Source organism: Colletotrichum navitas, assembly GCF_030913465.1.
Source record: "Colletotrichum navitas strain CBS 125086 chromosome Unknown LY79scaffold_62, whole genome shotgun sequence".
In the NCBI taxonomy this organism is placed as follows: domain Eukaryota; kingdom Fungi; phylum Ascomycota; class Sordariomycetes; order Glomerellales; family Glomerellaceae; genus Colletotrichum; species Colletotrichum navitas.
In genome coordinates, this window is record NW_026850608.1 from 62,752 (window position 1) to 78,745 (window position 15,994).

A 15,994-nucleotide genomic window follows, 5' to 3' on the forward strand; every position below is an offset into this window, starting at 1 on the left:
TGGGCGTTGCTTGACGTAGCCGGTTTCGTAGTTTCATTTGTCTCAACCTAGCATAAAAGACGGGTATAGAATTTAAATCTCCATATCGTCAACCTCGATCCTCTCCGTCACGCTCCGCTTCGGCCACTCTATCCAGGACCGCCAGTTGTCGTCCAGGGCCCCGTCCACGAGGCTCACCACGGCGACGCTCCACCCGTCCGACACCCAGTCCACCTTCGCATAGGGCCACGCCAACGCGGCGAAGTGCGCGAGGATGACGAGCGCCGTCGGGTGGCGGTTGCCGATCATCTCGACGAACAGCGCCGGCAGCGACGACGACCACTTCCACGTGCCGTTCACCCTGCCCAGCTCGCTCTTGCACGTGAGGTGGGTCCGCCGCAGGGACTCGAGCGCCAGCACGCAGACGGACTGCGGGTTGATGACGGCTTCGAAGGACGCGGGGACCTCCCGCGCCAGGGCGGTGACGGCGTCGAGGCGGCGCTGGAACGGCGACGACGACCAGCTCCGGCTCGGCGGCAGCACTGGGGGGCGCAGCAGCTGCTCCAAGGGCCCGCCGCGCTTCCGCCAGACCTCGATGGGCTGGAAGTCGAGGATGCCCTTGACGCCGTGGAGGAGCATGAAGGACTGCGCGATGTCGTCGAGCGAGGCGGTCCGGCCCAGGCTGTCGCTGTGGGCGACGGAGCAGATGCTGACGATGAAGATGAGGGTGGCCAGGAGGAAGTAGGCCTCGCAGTTGTCCTTCTTGATGTCGGTGAGGCGGAGGGCGAAGAAGCGCAGCGCCATGTTCTGGTGGTACACCGAGATGATGTCCCATTTCTTCCGCTCCTGGGGATGACCGTGGGCGTAGTGCAGGGCTGCGAGGGCCAGCAGGCCGTGCATGAGGAATTTCTATCACCATTGTGTAAGACGACATGTAAATCTGAGGGACTCGGACTATGCCACGGCAAACCCCCCCCCCCCTCCAACACACACACACACACACAAAAACAAGCATGCAGGGGCAACACGGGCATGGGGCGCAATCGGAGTGATAAAGTGCTGACATACATGCGAGCAAGCCATCTCAGGGATGGTGGTCTTCCACAGCTCGTCCGTACTTGCATCTTGGGATAGGATGTGCCGGGTGTTGGTGCTATAGTGGTGCATCAGGCGTAGGCTCAGCATCCAATCTTCCGAAAGGTCCCAGGGATCCGCAACAGCCAATGGGCTGGGCGGATCGGGCGCCGACTCTGGATGGTACGGGGATGACGTGCTGTTCACTTGTAACGAGTGTCAGCCGGCCACGCATTATTACGGTACCTTGCCCTCACCCCTTCTCCGGAAATGTTGCCTCTGGGCCAGGACATGGAAGAGGGTGTGCATACCTGCTGTCGGAGTGATGCTCGCTTCACTCGCTGCCCCCTGAACGCCATACGCCGGGCGAACAGGGGTAGATTCCGGAGGCTTCGAGGGTGCAAGTGGAGTGGCTGGCACCGTCACTGGTGGTGAGGGATGATCGAGGAGGCTGCAGTGGGCGCCGTGGCCCAGGCACTTTTGACAAGGCCGTCCCTCGTCGCACTGCGGGCGGTCCCGAGACGTGAGTTTGGGGAGTACAGCGTCATGATGCGGTCGTGGGGCCTTCGTACCTTGACACGGCGGTCTTTGCACCGCTGGCACCCGTTCCTCGACTTCTTGTGGCCGAGACGCCGGGTACGCTTTTCCATGATGCTAACACGGAGCAAAGGAAAAAAAAGGGGGGGACTCCGCTCTCTTTCGTTCCCCCTGGCTTGTCTTGGCTTAGCTTGGAACTGAGGTTCTTCTCTTCGCGGTGGATAGCAGGAAGCGGTTTCGGTTTCGTATGGCAGAGGGCTTGAAGGATGAAAAGAGAGGAAGAGGAGGAGAGCCGAGGACAATTGGGATACGAAGCACCAGTGACGTAAGACCCAGCGACGGGTACCGCAAAGTCCGTGAATCGCCGAACACGAGCATGACGGGAGGAGACCCCCTGCCGCTAGCTCTGGCCAATCGGCCGCCAGCTCCCATACAACCGTGTATGATCTGAGATTCCACTCTACAACTTTTCTCACTAACATCTCAATTTGCTTTAATTCATACAGAGGCTCTACCAAAAGTTATAGAGATAAGCTGTTAATAGGACTGCTTAGGGTAGAGATTAGGGTCTGGTTTAGGATTTAGGTTAGGATCAGAAATAGGGTTAGGAGTCGAGGATGTGAATTGCGAGGATTGATATGTTTGTGAGTTACGGCAGATCACCCGGCCTTTTTTTTAAGCATGAATAAGCCGCGCGCCAAGAATACGAATGCGACGGCGTTTTGACATCTTCCCGGCTAGTGTGCAGGGGCCTCCCACACGAAACCGGTATGTATTTTAGATCTCGGCCAATGAGCATATATTCTTGTATCCGAAAAGCCGTTTGAATAAGAAGAACCGCTACTTGTCTCTGGCGAACGACTCACGTCTTGGCGAGTCCCACGCAGTCAGTTTCTTGGAGTTTCGGAATGAGTGGCACCCGATCCCTCGCACAAGGTATCATCAAAAGTGATACAAGGAACCCGAGGTGTCTCCGTTATTGTGATTCAAGTAGTAAAAAAAAAAAAAAATTTAAAAAATTTTATGGGTGTCCTCAGTAGACGGAGGATACCTGGGACCAGGGCTCTTTGCCCGCCCCCCGTCCGGGACCACGACGCAACTTAGATAGAACGAGACTCGACGACGGTCGATGAAGAAGAAAAGGAAGAGGCCTTTGCAAGTCTCACGCCCGCGCTTCTCCTACAAAGTACGAGACAGCTCGTCGCTTTTACTGGTGTAACCGGCCGTCGTCCCCGTCCTGGACGGCATCACGCAAATATGATGCTGCTTCTGGACACCTATTTCTCTGTAGACCATTAAACGCCAAAGTTCTTTTTGTTTACCCTACTCGATCCCGTGTTGTTCGTTCCATTCGATGCAATCATCTTCCCCAAGTCCCGCAAACGCCCTTGCCAGTGAAAAAAAAAAAAAAAAATTGAAAAAGAAAAATGGAACCCGAACCCCTACCAATCCGGCGCGCTCCCGCACCCGCCGCCGCCGCCGCCGACCAGGAGCTGCGCCGGTTTCTGCATCTTAAGTGGGGCCATCGGCCGGACCCCGGGCTTCTTGGCGCGGTGGCCCTTGAAGTTGATCTTCTTGTCGAGCCCCTCGAACGGCGACGCGCCCGCCTCGCCCTTGCGCACCTTCCACCGCGCCGTCCCCAGCGCCGCGTCCAGCTCCTCGACCGGCGGCAGCCGCAGATACACCAGCCCGTCCGCCCGCTCCTCGGCGTCGAACGTCGCGATGCTCAGCTCCCCGTCGTTGCTGCAGCTGCCGTCCGCCAGGTCGAAGTTGCGCTTGTGGTACGGGCACGACACCCACGGCGCCGACCGCCGCCCCGCGTCGTTGCCGCCGCCACCGCCGTTGGCGCTGCCGCACCCCGAGTCGGGCTTCTTGGCGTCGTCGCACGTCTCGGCGCCGGCTAGCGCCTCGCCAATCAGCCCGTCCGACAGCGCGAACTGCCGCTTGTGCGGGCACATCTGCTGCGTCGCGTAGTACCGCCCGCGGACGCGCCACACCGCCAGCTGCGTGTCGCCGCGCTTGACCGTCGCCGAGATGCCGCTGGGCGTCTCGTCGGCGCCCGCGAAGTGATCGGCCGGCAGCACGGGCTGCCACGCCGTGCTCGTCCACCGGCCCGCGAGGCCCTTGAAGTCCTCCTTGGCCGCGTCCGGCGCCCAGTACACGGGCCGGGCCTGGCCGCGCTCGACCTCGACCTCCATGTTCTCGACCGCCTCGTCCGTGTTGTCGAACTGCCGGAACTTGGCCGCGATGGCCGGGTTCTTGATGGCCTCGGCCCACTCGTCGAAGAAGCTGTCGACGAGCTCCTGCATCTGCGCCTCGAGCGACGCGCAGATGCCCAGCTTGTCCTCGAGCACCACCTCCTGGAGGTACTTGAGCCCGCCCGGCAGGTTCTCGAGCCAGCGCGCCGTCCGCTGCAGCTTGTCGGCCGTGCGGATGTAGAACATCAGGTACCGGTCGAGGATGGGGATGACCTCGGTCGGGGGCACGTCCTTGGCGAGCAGCTCCGAGTGCTTGGGCTTGGCGCCGCCGTTGCCAGCCACGAAGATGTTGAAGCCCTTGTCGGTGGCGATGAGACCGAAGCTGAGACCGGGTTAGTCTTTTGTCTCTCTCTCTCTCTCTCTCTCTCTCTCTCTCTCTCTCTCTCTCTCTCTCTCTCTTTCTCTCTCTTTCTCTCTCTCTTTCTTTCGTGTGTGTTGGGGGGGGAGGGGAGAAGGGGGAAGAATCACTCACTCCTTATTCTGGGCCTCGGCGCACTCGCGGACGCAGCCGCTGACGCCACCCTTGATCTTGTGCGGCGCGCGGATGCTCTTGTACCGCTCCTCCAGCCGCACCGCCATGCCGACGCTGTCGCCGACGCCGTAGCGGCACCACGTCGTGCCGACGCAGCTCTTGACCGTCCGCAGCGACTTTGCGTACGCGTGCCCCGACTCCATGCCGGCGTCGATCAGCGTGCGCCAGATGTCGAGCAGGTCCTGCTTCCGGGCGCCGAACATGTCGATGCGCTGCCCGCCCGTGATCTTTGTGTAGAGGTTGTACTTGGCCGCCACGTTGCCGATGGCGATGAGCTTGTCCGGCGTGATCTCGCCGGCCGACACGCGCGGGATGACGCTGTAGGTGCCGTTGCGCTGGATGTTGCCGAGGAAGCGGTCGTTGGTCTCCTGCAGGCCGTGTACGGGCCGGTCCATGACGTGGCGGTTCCACAGGGACGCGAAGATGCTGGCGACGGCGGGCTTGCAGGCCTCGCAGCCGAGCGAGTCCGGGTCGTTGCCGGCCTCGCGCATGACCTCGCCGAGCGTCTGCAGCTTCTTGACGAGGATGATGCTGTACAGGTCGGCGCGCGAGTAGTTGAAGTGGGCGCAGAGGTGGTTCTTGACCTCGTTGCCCATGGACAGCATCGTCCTGTTGAAGATGGTCGTCACCAGCGGCATGCAGCCGCCGCAGCCGGTGCCGGCCTTGGTGCAGGACTTGACCTCGCCGAGCGTCTTGCAGGAGCCGTCCTTGACCGAGTTGGCGACGTCGCCCTTGGTCACGTTGTGGCACGAGCAGATCTGGACGTCGTCCGTCAGGTCGTCCCCGTCGTCCTCGACCTCCTTGTTGGCGCCGAGGATGAGCTGGCTGGGGGGCACGTCCAGCTCCTTCATGTCCTTGACGACGGGCACCAGCTTGATGAAGTCCTTGGTGTCGCCGATCATCATGCCGCCCAGCAGGTACTTGCCGTCCTCGGTGAAGATGTACTTCTTGTACACGTTCTGGAACGGGTCGCGGTACGTGAGCGCCTTGACGGGGGCCGGCGGCAGGCCGTTGGTCAACGTCTCGAGCGCGCTCCGCTCGTCGCCCTTCTTGGCCTTGCGGGCCGCCTTGGGGGGCAGGTACTGCGGGCCGTCGCGGTCGGCGAAGAAGTCGCCGAAGCTGGCGACGTTGACGCCCATGAGCTTCAGCTTGGTGCTGAGGTCGGGCCTCTTGAAGGCCCGCGGCTGGTGCAGCTTGGCCTGTGTGAGGTTGAAGGAGAGGACGTCGGCCATCTCGACGCCGGGGGCGATGAGGCCAAAGGTCTGGCCCTGCCAGCTGGCGCACTCGCCGATGGCGTAAATGTCCGGGACGCTGGTGCTCAGGTCGTCGGCGACGACGATGCCGCCGCCGCGGTCGGCGCACTTGATGCCGGCCCTCCGGGCGAGGTCGTCGCGCGGGCGCACGCCGATGGCGAAGCAGATGGTCGAGCAGTCCATGCGCTCGCCGTCCTCGAAGACGACGCCCCTGACGTGATTGTCTCCCGTCACCTCGATCCGGCCCACTCGCTTGCTGAGGAGCACGTCGAGGCCGAGATCCGTGACCTGGCCCACGACCATGGAGCCGGCGTCGCTGTCGAGCTGTCGACTCAGCACCCAGCGGTTTCTCTCAATCAGCTTGACCTTGTCGAAGCAGTTCAGGTCCATCATGGCCTTGGCCGCTTCGAGACCGAGGAGACCGCCGCCGACGACTGCGCCCACGGTGCCTTTTCGCTGCGCGGCGAAGGCGATGAGGCTGATTAGGTCATCAATCGTGCGGTATACGAATACGCCCTTTGCGTCATGTCCCGGGGTGTGTTTAGGGAGTACGGCATCTGAGCCGGTGGAGATGACGAGCATGTCGTAGGGCACGACCTCGCCGTTTGAGCACGTCACCGTCTTTGCCTGGGAGTCTATGCCTGTGACCTTGGTATTGACGTGGTAACCCAATGAGCCTTGGGGCGTGCTGTGGTACTACTCCTCGGATCAGTGATGAGCGACGTCGCAGGAGGGGGCGAGGGGGCACTGCACATACCCATTCTTCAGGGTTGAGATACAGATTCTCTACTTTGCGGTGGTCGAAGAAGCTCGTCAGACCGACGCGGTTGTAGGCCAGGTGAGGCTCCTCTCCGAGGACCGTTATGGTGTACTCGTTTGCGCGGGCATCCAGCTTTAGCATCTTCTCACTTGATTAAAAAAAAAAAGTCAGTCAGTCGACCGGTCGGTCCAGTCGCGCGGCTCCAGGGCCCCCTTCTTCGCCAACACTCACATGAAGGCGATGCCAACCATGCCCAGGCCGACAACGACAAGTCTCTTCCGTTGCGCCATCTGGAAGACGCCAAACGCTGTAATAGATGCGAAAGACGACCAAGGGGTATAGCTGCAAGGCCGAAACACAGATTAGAACACCAAAGGAGAAGGAAGAGGAAAGAAAAGAAGAAGAAGAAAAAGAAGAAGAAGGAGAAGAGAAAGGATCAGGACTTCCTCAATAGACTAGCAGTTGTTATCCAAGCCAACGAGCCGCCCCCGTGGAATAAAAGACACATCGCCTATCCCTCGGCGCACAATGAAGTCAGTCAGTCAGTCAGTCCAAGATTGATTGTTCCGCTGGGAACAGCATCTCCGGCGAGATGGGCCACGCTCACCCCAGACCCCAGGGGTCACGGGTACTGATTGGCCACGAAGGGCAGAGAGACAACGGCGGCCCAGCATCTGAAAGGTGCATTTCCACGGCTGGCTTCAGACTTTCTGGTGGCCCGGGCCACGGCTTGCATTGCCTGGGGGGAAAGGTAAGAAAGTGTGGTGGCATGGACGGACTTGTCGAGATTGATTGATCGCAGACGATGAATGGGTTACTATCGGATGATAAGGCAGGCCAGGGAGCCAATCAGAGACGCAGAACCACGCTCCGCAGCGGGCGGCTCTGGTTGCGCCCGCGGAGAAAGACACCTCGGGGAGCCCTCCCTCCATTAGGTATCATGGCGCTCTTACAAATGCCGTGGTCTTCATGACGCTCATGACTGAGACCGCGCGCGAATGAGGGTCCAGGGTATGTGCTTGTGTGGTGCGTGGGGAGACAGGATGTCTAGACTTGTCTTGTTTTCTTCCTTCTCCTAGGAGAAGGAGAAAACGTCCCAATGCGCCTGTGGCAATAATAATCAGGTGGTGTACGTCCGTTAGGTCCATGTATATACATACATACATACGTATACGCCGTTTGCCCTGATAACACACAGATAAGCGCAAGTTTAGGTACCGGTATTTGCTTGATCTCGGCGGTACTTGATTGGACAAAGCCACTTGCCGATATCTACTAGTAGTGTAGCCATGACATACCACCGCCTGCGCAGTAGTGTACACAAGATAGCTACGTAGATGCATTATATCTCTGCATATTCCAGGTCTGCGGTTGCCAACACGTTGGCGCAGGCATATGGATAGATGCTCGTCACACCACATGGCGGGGCAGGTTGGATCTGCTCCCGGTTCGCCGTGGCGAAGGTCTGGCTCTGCGTCTGATTGTTTCTGAAACCGTCTGTCTCGAGAAAGATGTCACGACTTTTTCAACATCAGACCATCGTAAGGCGAACCGAACCGCATGAGCAATCGGAATCAGACCCGCGGCAGCGGCACGCTGGCAGAACCAGCAACCCCCCCCCCCCCCCCCCAATCCTTTATGTGAGAGCGTCGACTCGGAAAACTACCTCGTGAACGGCTCGGGTCATTGCCACCTGGCACCCGGGGCCGATGTCCTGTCCCGTACTGGCATGGCGTAGCATGGCACCGACGACTCTTGAGACGGGTTCGTTATGTCATTGTCATTATTCTTCATCTCGGCTTCTGGGAAGGGGTTCTTTTATTTTATTTTTTCTTTTATTTTTCCAGGACTGTCGAGGCTTTCCAGAGTCCGCCGTTCCCGACGCGGCCCGTCAGCCTCGGGGTATCTATGGCCGGCACTACCTTACTGTACAGTTGCATGTTTGCATAGTATACACATGGGAAGGGACGTCGACGTGCTGCTTCGTCACGCCGCGCGTCTCACGCCGAAGAAGTAGTTGCCGACCTTCTCGCCGCCCTTGACCTCCCTCCAGCCCAGCCCGGGCACGTAGGCGACGCCGACGATGCGAGGCATCTCCCATCCCTTGCCGATGAACATGCCCCGGAGCTCGTTGGCGTTGATGTATTTGCGCCAGTCGTGCGTCCCCTTGGGCACGATGCCGAGCACGTCCTCGGCAATCAGGTTCGTTGTGAACCAGCTCACCCACGTGCGCGCGATGGTGCTCCCGACGAGCCACCCGCCGGGCCGGACGAATGGCGCGCACCTGTCGAGGAACCCGGCGGGCGACTCGACGTGCTCGACGACCTCGAACACGGAGACGACGTCGTACCGGTCCGCGGGCGTTGCCGGCACGGGCAGCGTCTCGATCGTGGCTGCGCGGTATTCCAGCTTGCCCCTCAGGGCGGGGTCGCGCCGGGCGTGGGCCTTGGCAATGGCGAGGACCCCGGGCGTCGGATCAATGGCGGTCACGGCGGTGGTGTCGGGGAGGCGCGCGGCGCTCTCGGCGAAGATGCCGCCGCCGCAGCCGACGTCGAGAAAGCGGGCGGGCGTGGCGGGAGCGTCGGGCTGGCTGGCAAGGCAGTCGCGGATGAAGGTGTGCCGGAGCGGGTTCATCAGGTGCAGCAGGCGAGAGGAGCCGTGGGGGTCCCACCAGTCGGCGGCAAGGGCGTTGAAGTGCTCGACCTCATCAGGGGAGACGGAAGAGAATGTCGAGTTCTGACGGCAGGCGGGTACCGTCCGGAGCAGCGGCGTCGCGACGGCGACCGCGCCCGATGTCTGACGGGCTAGTAGACGGGTGGTCGTCCGCCGAAATGCGCGCAGCAGAGCGGCTGTCGCCGGGCGAGAAGGTGCCATGGCGATTGTGTATCGTGGAGTGCTGGGAAGGTGGGTGGGTGTAAGAGGACTCGGAATCCTGAGCCAGGGGGGAGAAAAGCTGATGACAAAGCAAGGCCATGCGGTTGTTGCGATTTGGAGAAATTGGAGATTCGGTCGACCTCGGCACTGTTACCGACCGTCAACCGTCAGTGCACGCACGCACCCTGTCGTGGGCCCTCCACATGTTGATAGGTGGGAGGCAGGTATCAAGGTACCTATCCAGCTGGGTACGTACCGCGTGCGCATTCAAGAACGGGATTCTCATGAGACCAGCAAAAACATTGGGTTCGCAATCCCCTGCTGCAGAAGAAGAACAAGAAGCCGGGCCACCTAAGACCCTCTTAAGGGGATAGTGGTACGATGCAGTAGCCGCTGAGAACCATCAAAGTCAAAAAGAGGTAGTTTACATAAGGAAAAGGAAACGGGGCCGCGCGGGAGTGTTTGTCAGCGTCAGTAATCGCCCTACGGTAGTTACCTACCCAGGGACCTACCTACCTTCGCAATCATGGCATTGGCCAATGGTGATGGACGAGCTTCGCGTGAGCGAGAACGGCTTAGATAATCTACGCCCCACCAACCGCCGCCGCGTCGGGCTGGGCCGACTCGCATCTGAAAAGTGCACCGTATGCCGACGCCCCGGGGGGAGAGGGGAGCATGAGTCAACTAACAATTTGGCCGAGCGATCCTCGGGATGTTTCCTCGTCCTCTCGTTGACGACATTTGGACGATTCCTCACGTACATTACTACCATCCCATTTATAGCCGACCCAGCACGCATCAGCATCAGCTCTCTCCCTCTTGCACCTTTACGAGAGAAAAGAAAGAAGAAAAAAAAGAAAAAAAAAAGGAGGAAACGTTGCGACCAAGACCGGTAAAAAATCTTACCTAGTTTAGGTACTTTGACATCCATCCTATCCCCGGCATCATACCAGATCCAGACTCAGATCCGGATTCGGCCCAGAAAAAATTCCCCATCCATCAACCACCATCGCCTTTTTTTCTTTCTTTTTTTCTTCGCCCCTCTCCGCCTCGGCCGGCCCTCGCGTTGATCAAACCCCCTGGCGTAGCGCACAGCACCAGCAACGCCATCCCGTCGACCCCTCCCCCGCCAGTGCCCCCCCCCACCACAGTCATCACCTTCGCCGACGAACCTTCAACCTCAGCTCACCAACTCCCACTCCTCCTCCGTCCGTACGCCCGCTTCGTACACGCTCGCTCTCTCCCCCTCCCTCTCCAACCCCCCCGAAACACAGCCGCAGTCATGCCTTCCTCAACAATAGATCAGTCCAAGTTTGACTCCATCCCGGACGCCATTGAGGCATTCCGTAAGTCCCGATCCCGAACCCCGCGAGCGAGCCGCTTCGCGCTCTGCCGCCAATCGATGCCCCCTCGCGCGCGCGTGCGAGACAGACGAACCACTACAACCTCTCCCCCTCCAGAGTCGATCATGAAAACTGACCATCCATCTCTCCCCCAAGGCAACGGCGAGTTCCTCGTCGTCCTCGACGACCCCTCGCGCGAGAACGAGGCCGACCTCATCATCGCCGCCGACGCCCTGACGACGGCCCAGATGGCCTTCATGGTCCGCCACTCGTCCGGCTACGTCTGCGCCCCGCTCGCCCCCGCCCTCCTCGACCGCCTCGCCCTCCCGCCCATGGTCGCCGCCAACGAGGACCCCCGCGGCACCGCCTACGCCGTCTCCGTCGACGCCGCCGACCCCGCCGTCACCACCGGCATCTCCGCCCACGACCGCGCCCTCACCTGCCGCGCCCTCGCCGACCCCCGATCCCGCCCCGCCGACTTCCGCCGACCCGGTCACGTCCTCCCCCTCCGCGCCCGCCCCGGCGGCGTCCGCGAGCGCCCCGGCCACACCGAGGCCGCCGTCGACCTGTGCCGCCTCGCCGGCAAGCCCGAGGCCGCCGCCATCTGCGAGCTCGTCGACGATGGTCGCCCCGTCGACGGCGCCGCCCTCCACGAGGACGCCGGCATGATGCGCGGCGAGCAGTGCATCGACTTTGCCCGCCGTTTCGGCCTCAAGGTCTGCACCATTGCCGACCTCGTCGCCTATCTCGAGAAGACCGAGGGCAAGCTGGCCGTCAACGGGTCGTCGTGAGGGGCAGGTGAGAGAGAGAGGGGGGGGAGACAGAAAGACATTGAGAGAGCGCGAGAAAGAGAGGGATACACGGAGAGGGAGACGATGATGGGGGTAAGGGTTTCCTGGCTTTTCAAGGTTGCGGTGCTCGAAAATGGCACCCCAGCAGAGGGCAACGGGGCGTCTCATTGTCGTTATATACGTTATATATTCATGGATATCGAGCACGGGTCACTAAAAGAAAAAAGAGAAAGAAATTGGGCGCTTGGGTTCTTTTTTTTTTTTTTTTTCTTCGAATAAAAGAGGCAGACAAAACAGACAGAGAGAGAGAGAGAGAGAGAGAGAGAGAGAGAGAGAGAGAGAGAGAGAGAGAGAGAGAGAAAGGATGTTCATCACATATCTGCCTGCTTTCCGCCTCATCTTCGATACATCTCCGGGTCTTGAGGAGGTAAACCAACCTACTTGCCGGGTGCAAATTAACCAGGAAGAAGCCCAACCTTTTTCTTATTTTATTGTTTGTAATACTCGGTTGGTCAATGGAGCCCGACTCTCTACTTGGATGAACATGGAAGAAATGGGACACTATTCGGAGCAATATGGCAGAGTGGCGTGAAGGAGTTCATCAAGCATCCCATCCGTATCTGGGCCTCCTCCCCCTTTCCCACACCTCCCCCCACGTCTGCACCATCGAACACGCCATCACCCGCGCCCATCCGCAACAGACCTCGGACCCGCGTGCCCAGAAAGACAAGTGTAGCTTATCAGGCGCCACCGAGGCCAGTGTCTAGCGTAGTTGCCCTTTGGTATATCCGAGACAAGCTCACGCAAACATTGAGCTCGTGGCCGTGGCGCTAGCACAATTGGATCATCTTAACTTGTTCTTGCTTTCTTTCTTTTTTCTTTCTCTTTGGAGCTGAGACGGTAGACATCGTTACCCACCCCTCCAAGGTTCAGTCAAGAGACAACCGGTCGACGTGGTAACAGTCTTTCCCCCTTTGCATAGCAAAAAGGTTTGTGAGCAATTCATCGAGAGGTGTGGCGAATATCCAATGGTTTTCACGAGGCACCGCCTTGTGTCTGTACCTCTGTATCCTATGGCCTTCCCGCATGCCATGCTCGCCCCTTTGTGTGAGGTCTACAAATAAACCCCTCCTCGGGGCCGTGTTAAACGAGTCAATGTCATGTCTTCGAGTCTTTTTCCGACTAAACAACGCACATTGGCCTCGGGCAATGATCGAATTCTCTCAATTTGGTGCTCCTAAACCCATACATGGGCGATATGTTTCTCTTTTCTTTTCAGAGGGCCAACTGTTCAGACACCGACGCTACAAGGACTCGTCGGCTTCGCCATATAGGCAAACCACTTCCCTCCTGTTCTCAAACACGCGGACGGATGCCTACTGCTTCTCATCCTCCCTGATCCATTCACCGAGGTCGCCCTCGGTGCTATACGTCGCGTTGGCCACCTGGCCGCCAGCCTTGCGGTCCCAGCCCCAGATGGCGGCGTACTGGGGCTCCAGCTCGCCGTACAGCATCTGGACGACGTACTTGCCGATGACGGGAAAGAACTTCCAGCCGTGGAAGGAGCCGCCGGTCGCGATGAAGAGATGCCTGCATTGCGAGTGGGGGGTGATGAGGAAATCGTGCTCAGGCGTCGTCGTGTCCCTGGGGGGGCGCACGCTGTGTTAGTCAAAGACGTGCCGAGACTCCGTGGTCAATACGCCCTGGGGCGCGCAACGATGACACTCACCAGCAGATTCGGTACTTGTCGATCGTCCTCCCCTCCATCTCATCTCCGTACAGGCCTTTGAGGGTCTTGTAGGCCCGGTTCTTCAAATGACGGGGAATGTGCTCCTCGGTTGTCCACTCGGTAAGGTGGGGGTCCGTGGGTGCTAAAGACATGGTGGTGCCGGTAGGGGTGTGGAACTGGCTGTACAAGAAGGCCATGTCACAGTTGAACTTGAGTGTGCCGTCCGGTGTCATTGACATGGACTCGCCTGTCGTCGTCAGTGCCTGTCTCTCTTCAACAGAGCGAGCCATTGGGTTGGCTTACCTTTGACCGATGGCAGGGTGTTCTTGAGGACGGGGATGCCCCTGAACTTGTCCTTTTGGTCCCCTTCAGCCTTGAGGGTGAAGCTGACGGCGCCGGTGGCGGCCAGTCTGTGAGCGGCGTGTATTTCTTTCCGTTCAGGGGCACTCTCGGCGAGCAGGGCGGCGGTACGGGCACCGGTACAGAGCACAACGGTGCCGTTCAGCTCGTCGCCGTTGCCCAGCCTGACGCCCGTGCACCCGCCGGCGGTGTCGAACAGCAAGGTGGTGACCTCGCCGACCACGAGGGTCGCTCCGGCATTGACGACATGCTGACGAACGGCTTCGAGAGAGTCGGCAGCGTCAACCCAGCCGCAGTTGGGGTTGTACCTGACGCGGTCAAGCCCCTCAAAGTCGGTCGTGGCGAAAGCAGGCCATGCAGCTCGCACCTTGTCGGGGGCCATCCAGGTGGCTCCGGATTCGTGACCGAGACTGCGATGCGTACTCTGGGCCTTTTCGTTGTGGCTGCCAGGGTCCGCACGAAGCACGCCGACCTCATGGTAAAAGTCCTTGAAGAGGCCATCGGTTCTCCAATGGTTCATAGCCTCTATGGCCAAGGGCGCGTAGGACATGTTTGGATAGTCATCTCTCAGGATCTTGGAAATGTCATGAGAGGCGGCTTTGGGGTTGGAGAACTCGGTATGGTCAACGAGGATGATGGCGCCATCGGGGTGACGGGCGAGCAGCCAAAGGACGGTCGACAAGCCAAAAACGCCGCTGCCAACGATGATGAAGGCCTTGGGTTTGGCATTGCTAGATTCAACGAGAGTGGAGTGCTGTGACTGAGCCATTGTGTATCTGCGATGCTCCCAAGTCCGAAAGCTGCTGCTTTTGATTGTCCGAGCAGCACCTCACATGTCAAGGGCGGGAATTGAGTCTTATATAGACGGAAGGCCAGCGGTATCTTGGACCGTCGGTTGGAGTACCTAGATTTGCTGTCGTTGGGAAATACTAGAAAGTAGGTACTCAAGGGTAATGCGTCGACCCGGTCCCTTCCCTTGGCCAAGACCCGTCGCCCTTCGTCCGAATACCCAGCATCAAGCCAGTTTGGAGATGTCGAGATACATACAACCAACCGAAATAGAGGTGCTTCCTGCAAACCTTGTCGTCATCATGTAAGCCAGATGGCAGGGGCCCCGAGGCTGGACCGTTGACGATGGAGAGACTCTGCATGTACGGCAGGAAGAAAGACGGCGGGGTTTACCCGGTCGTTTTGAGAGAAGCACGCAGCAGCAGGCCGAATTAGACTTGGTTAGTTCCCGTAGGGATGATTTGCTATCTGGCCAGGTTCTGTAAACCGGAGGATTTCCGGCAGGTAGTTAGGTTGGCAGTCAGGTGATGCAACATGACCTGTCAAGTGCGTTGTGCTGTGGTGGATGTTGAAGCTGCGGCGGTCGATGACAAGGGGGAGGGGGGGTTGTGCGCAATAATGAAGCCGTCATCATTTGGGATTTTGATCGACTCAGTCGATGACAGGGGGAAGATCTGCGCTGCAGGTCTTCGCATTTGCATTCGAAAGGTTGTCGCCGCCCATGTTGTTGGAACAGAACAAGGGGGTATCGCCATTTGGAGTTTTGGACCGGCTTTCTGGAGTGGCCTGGATTAGGTAGTTGCATGACACATGATTTATAGAAAAAGAAAAAAAGAAAAAAAGAGAGGGAAAAAGAAACATTCCCCCGAACACTGTATAGCCTACGACCATAGAGGCCATTAGTCCAACTACTTTACAGCAATCATGCAAGCGTAAGGTAGTTCAACAGAAATTCTCACATAATCCAAATTAGATTGACCATAGGCTTTTTACGCTCCCAACAAGTCATTCATCCCCCCCCTTTTGCATCCCATATGGGTAGGTACTGAGTCTACCTACCTCATTGTTGTTAGTTGGTTAGTCCCTTGCCCCACCCAGTATGTTAAAAGTGTGCGGAGTTTTCTGTCAGTGCATTCGGCCAACCGAGATACGTACTGGCTCCCATGCCGCTCTGGTTGGTTCGGATTTCTGTCCGGGGAGCCAACCACGACCCCTGTATTGTTCAGCGGCTCTCTGATTTGGGTGCCTCGTTCCCATGGTATTGTGTTTCTTCTAGACCTATGAGTATTGGGAATGATACTTGTTATACTGCGTTTTTCAGACGGTGTTAAGAGTACTACTGTATGCCTACCTGTGTGACCTTAAGAGGGATACGTACCTGAGTCGTCTACCTACATAGGTACGTACGTGCCTCAGTCTCAGTCAAAAGTACCTACGGTACTGTAAAACTCCGTGTCAGGTAAAGATGGCTGTGCATGCTCGATTACCTCAGCGAGAAATTCTTGTGCATTTCCGGCACAAATCAGGCCAGTGAGAGTCTCGACGTACGTGGGTCACATCTCCACACTACCTGTTAGGGACTTTTTACTTATATCGGACCAGGCAATGGGTGGGTCAACTAGCGTTCTTTCCTCAGTAAGGATACCGTAGACTTATATGCTTGGCCTCCTCCAACAGGAGATGAGATTGGCACCTGATACCTTGGTTCTTGATTT

The 15,994-nt window shown here is 58.6% G+C and overlaps 7 protein-coding genes across 7 annotated transcripts; 1 reads left to right on the forward strand and 6 right to left on the reverse strand.

Annotated features, from left to right (window-relative positions):
* Nucleotides 1-72: 72 nt before the first annotated feature.
* LY79DRAFT_672258 (fungal Zn binuclear cluster domain-containing protein) lies at nt 73-1,703 on the reverse strand (the record flags this gene model as incomplete). The annotated part of the gene is made up of 4 exons (XM_060564031.1): nt 73-888; nt 1,048-1,259; nt 1,365-1,557; nt 1,626-1,703. The coding sequence occupies 4 exons, from the start codon at nt 1,701-1,703 to the stop codon at nt 73-75; spliced, it is 1,299 nt and encodes a 432-aa protein (XP_060410851.1).
* A 1,084-nt stretch (nt 1,704-2,787) lies between these two features.
* Nucleotides 2,788-6,759, reverse strand: LY79DRAFT_334183 (nitrite reductase). Its single transcript, XM_060552513.1, has 3 exons — nt 6,391-6,759; nt 4,321-6,329; nt 2,788-4,170 (listed from the first exon to the last, which is right to left on the reverse strand). The coding sequence occupies exons 1-3, from the start codon at nt 6,532-6,534 to the stop codon at nt 3,033-3,035; spliced, it is 3,291 nt and encodes a 1,096-aa protein (XP_060410852.1). The 5' UTR covers nt 6,535-6,759; the 3' UTR covers nt 2,788-3,032.
* Nucleotides 6,760-7,288: 529 nt separating this feature from the next.
* Nucleotides 7,289-7,995, reverse strand: LY79DRAFT_563325 (uncharacterized protein). The gene has a single exon (XM_060558546.1). The coding sequence runs from the start codon at nt 7,812-7,814 to the stop codon at nt 7,332-7,334; it is 483 nt and encodes a 160-aa protein (XP_060410853.1). The 5' UTR covers nt 7,815-7,995; the 3' UTR covers nt 7,289-7,331.
* A 384-nt stretch (nt 7,996-8,379) lies between these two features.
* On the reverse strand, nt 8,380-9,267 carry LY79DRAFT_521996 (3-demethylubiquinone-9 3-O-methyltransferase; the record flags this gene model as incomplete). The annotated part of the gene is made up of 1 exon (XM_060555407.1): nt 8,380-9,267. The coding sequence occupies one exon, from the start codon at nt 9,265-9,267 to the stop codon at nt 8,380-8,382; it is 888 nt and encodes a 295-aa protein (XP_060410854.1).
* Nucleotides 9,268-9,591: 324 nt separating this feature from the next.
* Nucleotides 9,592-10,378, reverse strand: LY79DRAFT_334221 (uncharacterized protein). Its single transcript, XM_060552514.1, has one exon. It carries the CDS (start codon nt 10,196-10,198, stop codon nt 9,776-9,778), a length of 423 nt encoding a protein of 140 aa, XP_060410855.1. The 5' UTR covers nt 10,199-10,378; the 3' UTR covers nt 9,592-9,775.
* Nucleotides 10,379-10,549: 171 nt separating this feature from the next.
* Nucleotides 10,550-11,401, forward strand: LY79DRAFT_522112 (3,4-dihydroxy-2-butanone 4-phosphate synthase; the record flags this gene model as incomplete). The annotated part of the gene is made up of 2 exons (XM_060555418.1): nt 10,550-10,613; nt 10,767-11,401. The coding sequence occupies 2 exons, from the start codon at nt 10,550-10,552 to the stop codon at nt 11,399-11,401; spliced, it is 699 nt and encodes a 232-aa protein (XP_060410856.1).
* Nucleotides 11,402-12,534: 1,133 nt separating this feature from the next.
* LY79DRAFT_334232 (FAD dependent oxidoreductase) lies at nt 12,535-14,529 on the reverse strand. The gene is made up of 3 exons (XM_060552515.1): nt 13,434-14,529; nt 13,131-13,377; nt 12,535-13,060 (listed from the first exon to the last, which is right to left on the reverse strand). The coding sequence occupies exons 1-3, from the start codon at nt 14,257-14,259 to the stop codon at nt 12,778-12,780; spliced, it is 1,356 nt and encodes a 451-aa protein (XP_060410857.1). The 5' UTR covers nt 14,260-14,529; the 3' UTR covers nt 12,535-12,777.
* Nucleotides 14,530-15,994: the final 1,465 nt, after the last annotated feature.

Bases quoted from the DNA above. Each gene is read 5' to 3' on its own strand.
- LY79DRAFT_334232 (XM_060552515.1), bottom strand. From the start codon at position 14,259: ATGGCTCAGTCACAGCACTCCACTCTCGTTGAATCTAGCAATGCCAAA. The intron at 13,378-13,433 runs GTAAGCCAACCC...TGACGACGACAG, and splicing joins CACCCTGCCATCGGTCAAAG to GCGAGTCCATGTCAATGACA. The intron at 13,061-13,130 runs GTGAGTGTCATC...TGACTAACACAG, and splicing joins GACAAGTACCGAATCTGCTG to CGTGCGCCCCCCCAGGGACA.
- LY79DRAFT_334221 (XM_060552514.1), bottom strand. From the start codon at position 10,198: ATGGATGTCAAAGTACCTAAACTAGGTAAGATTTTTTACCGGTCTTGG.
- LY79DRAFT_563325 (XM_060558546.1), bottom strand. From the start codon at position 7,814: ATGTGGTGTGACGAGCATCTATCCATATGCCTGCGCCAACGTGTTGGC.
- LY79DRAFT_334183 (XM_060552513.1), bottom strand. From the start codon at position 6,534: ATGCTAAAGCTGGATGCCCGCGCAAACGAGTACACCATAACGGTCCTC. The intron at 6,330-6,390 runs GTATGTGCAGTG...TCCGAGGAGTAG, and splicing joins ATCTCAACCCTGAAGAATGG to TACCACAGCACGCCCCAAGG. The intron at 4,171-4,320 runs GTGAGTGATTCT...ACCCGGTCTCAG, and splicing joins GCCGAGGCCCAGAATAAGGA to CTTCGGTCTCATCGCCACCG.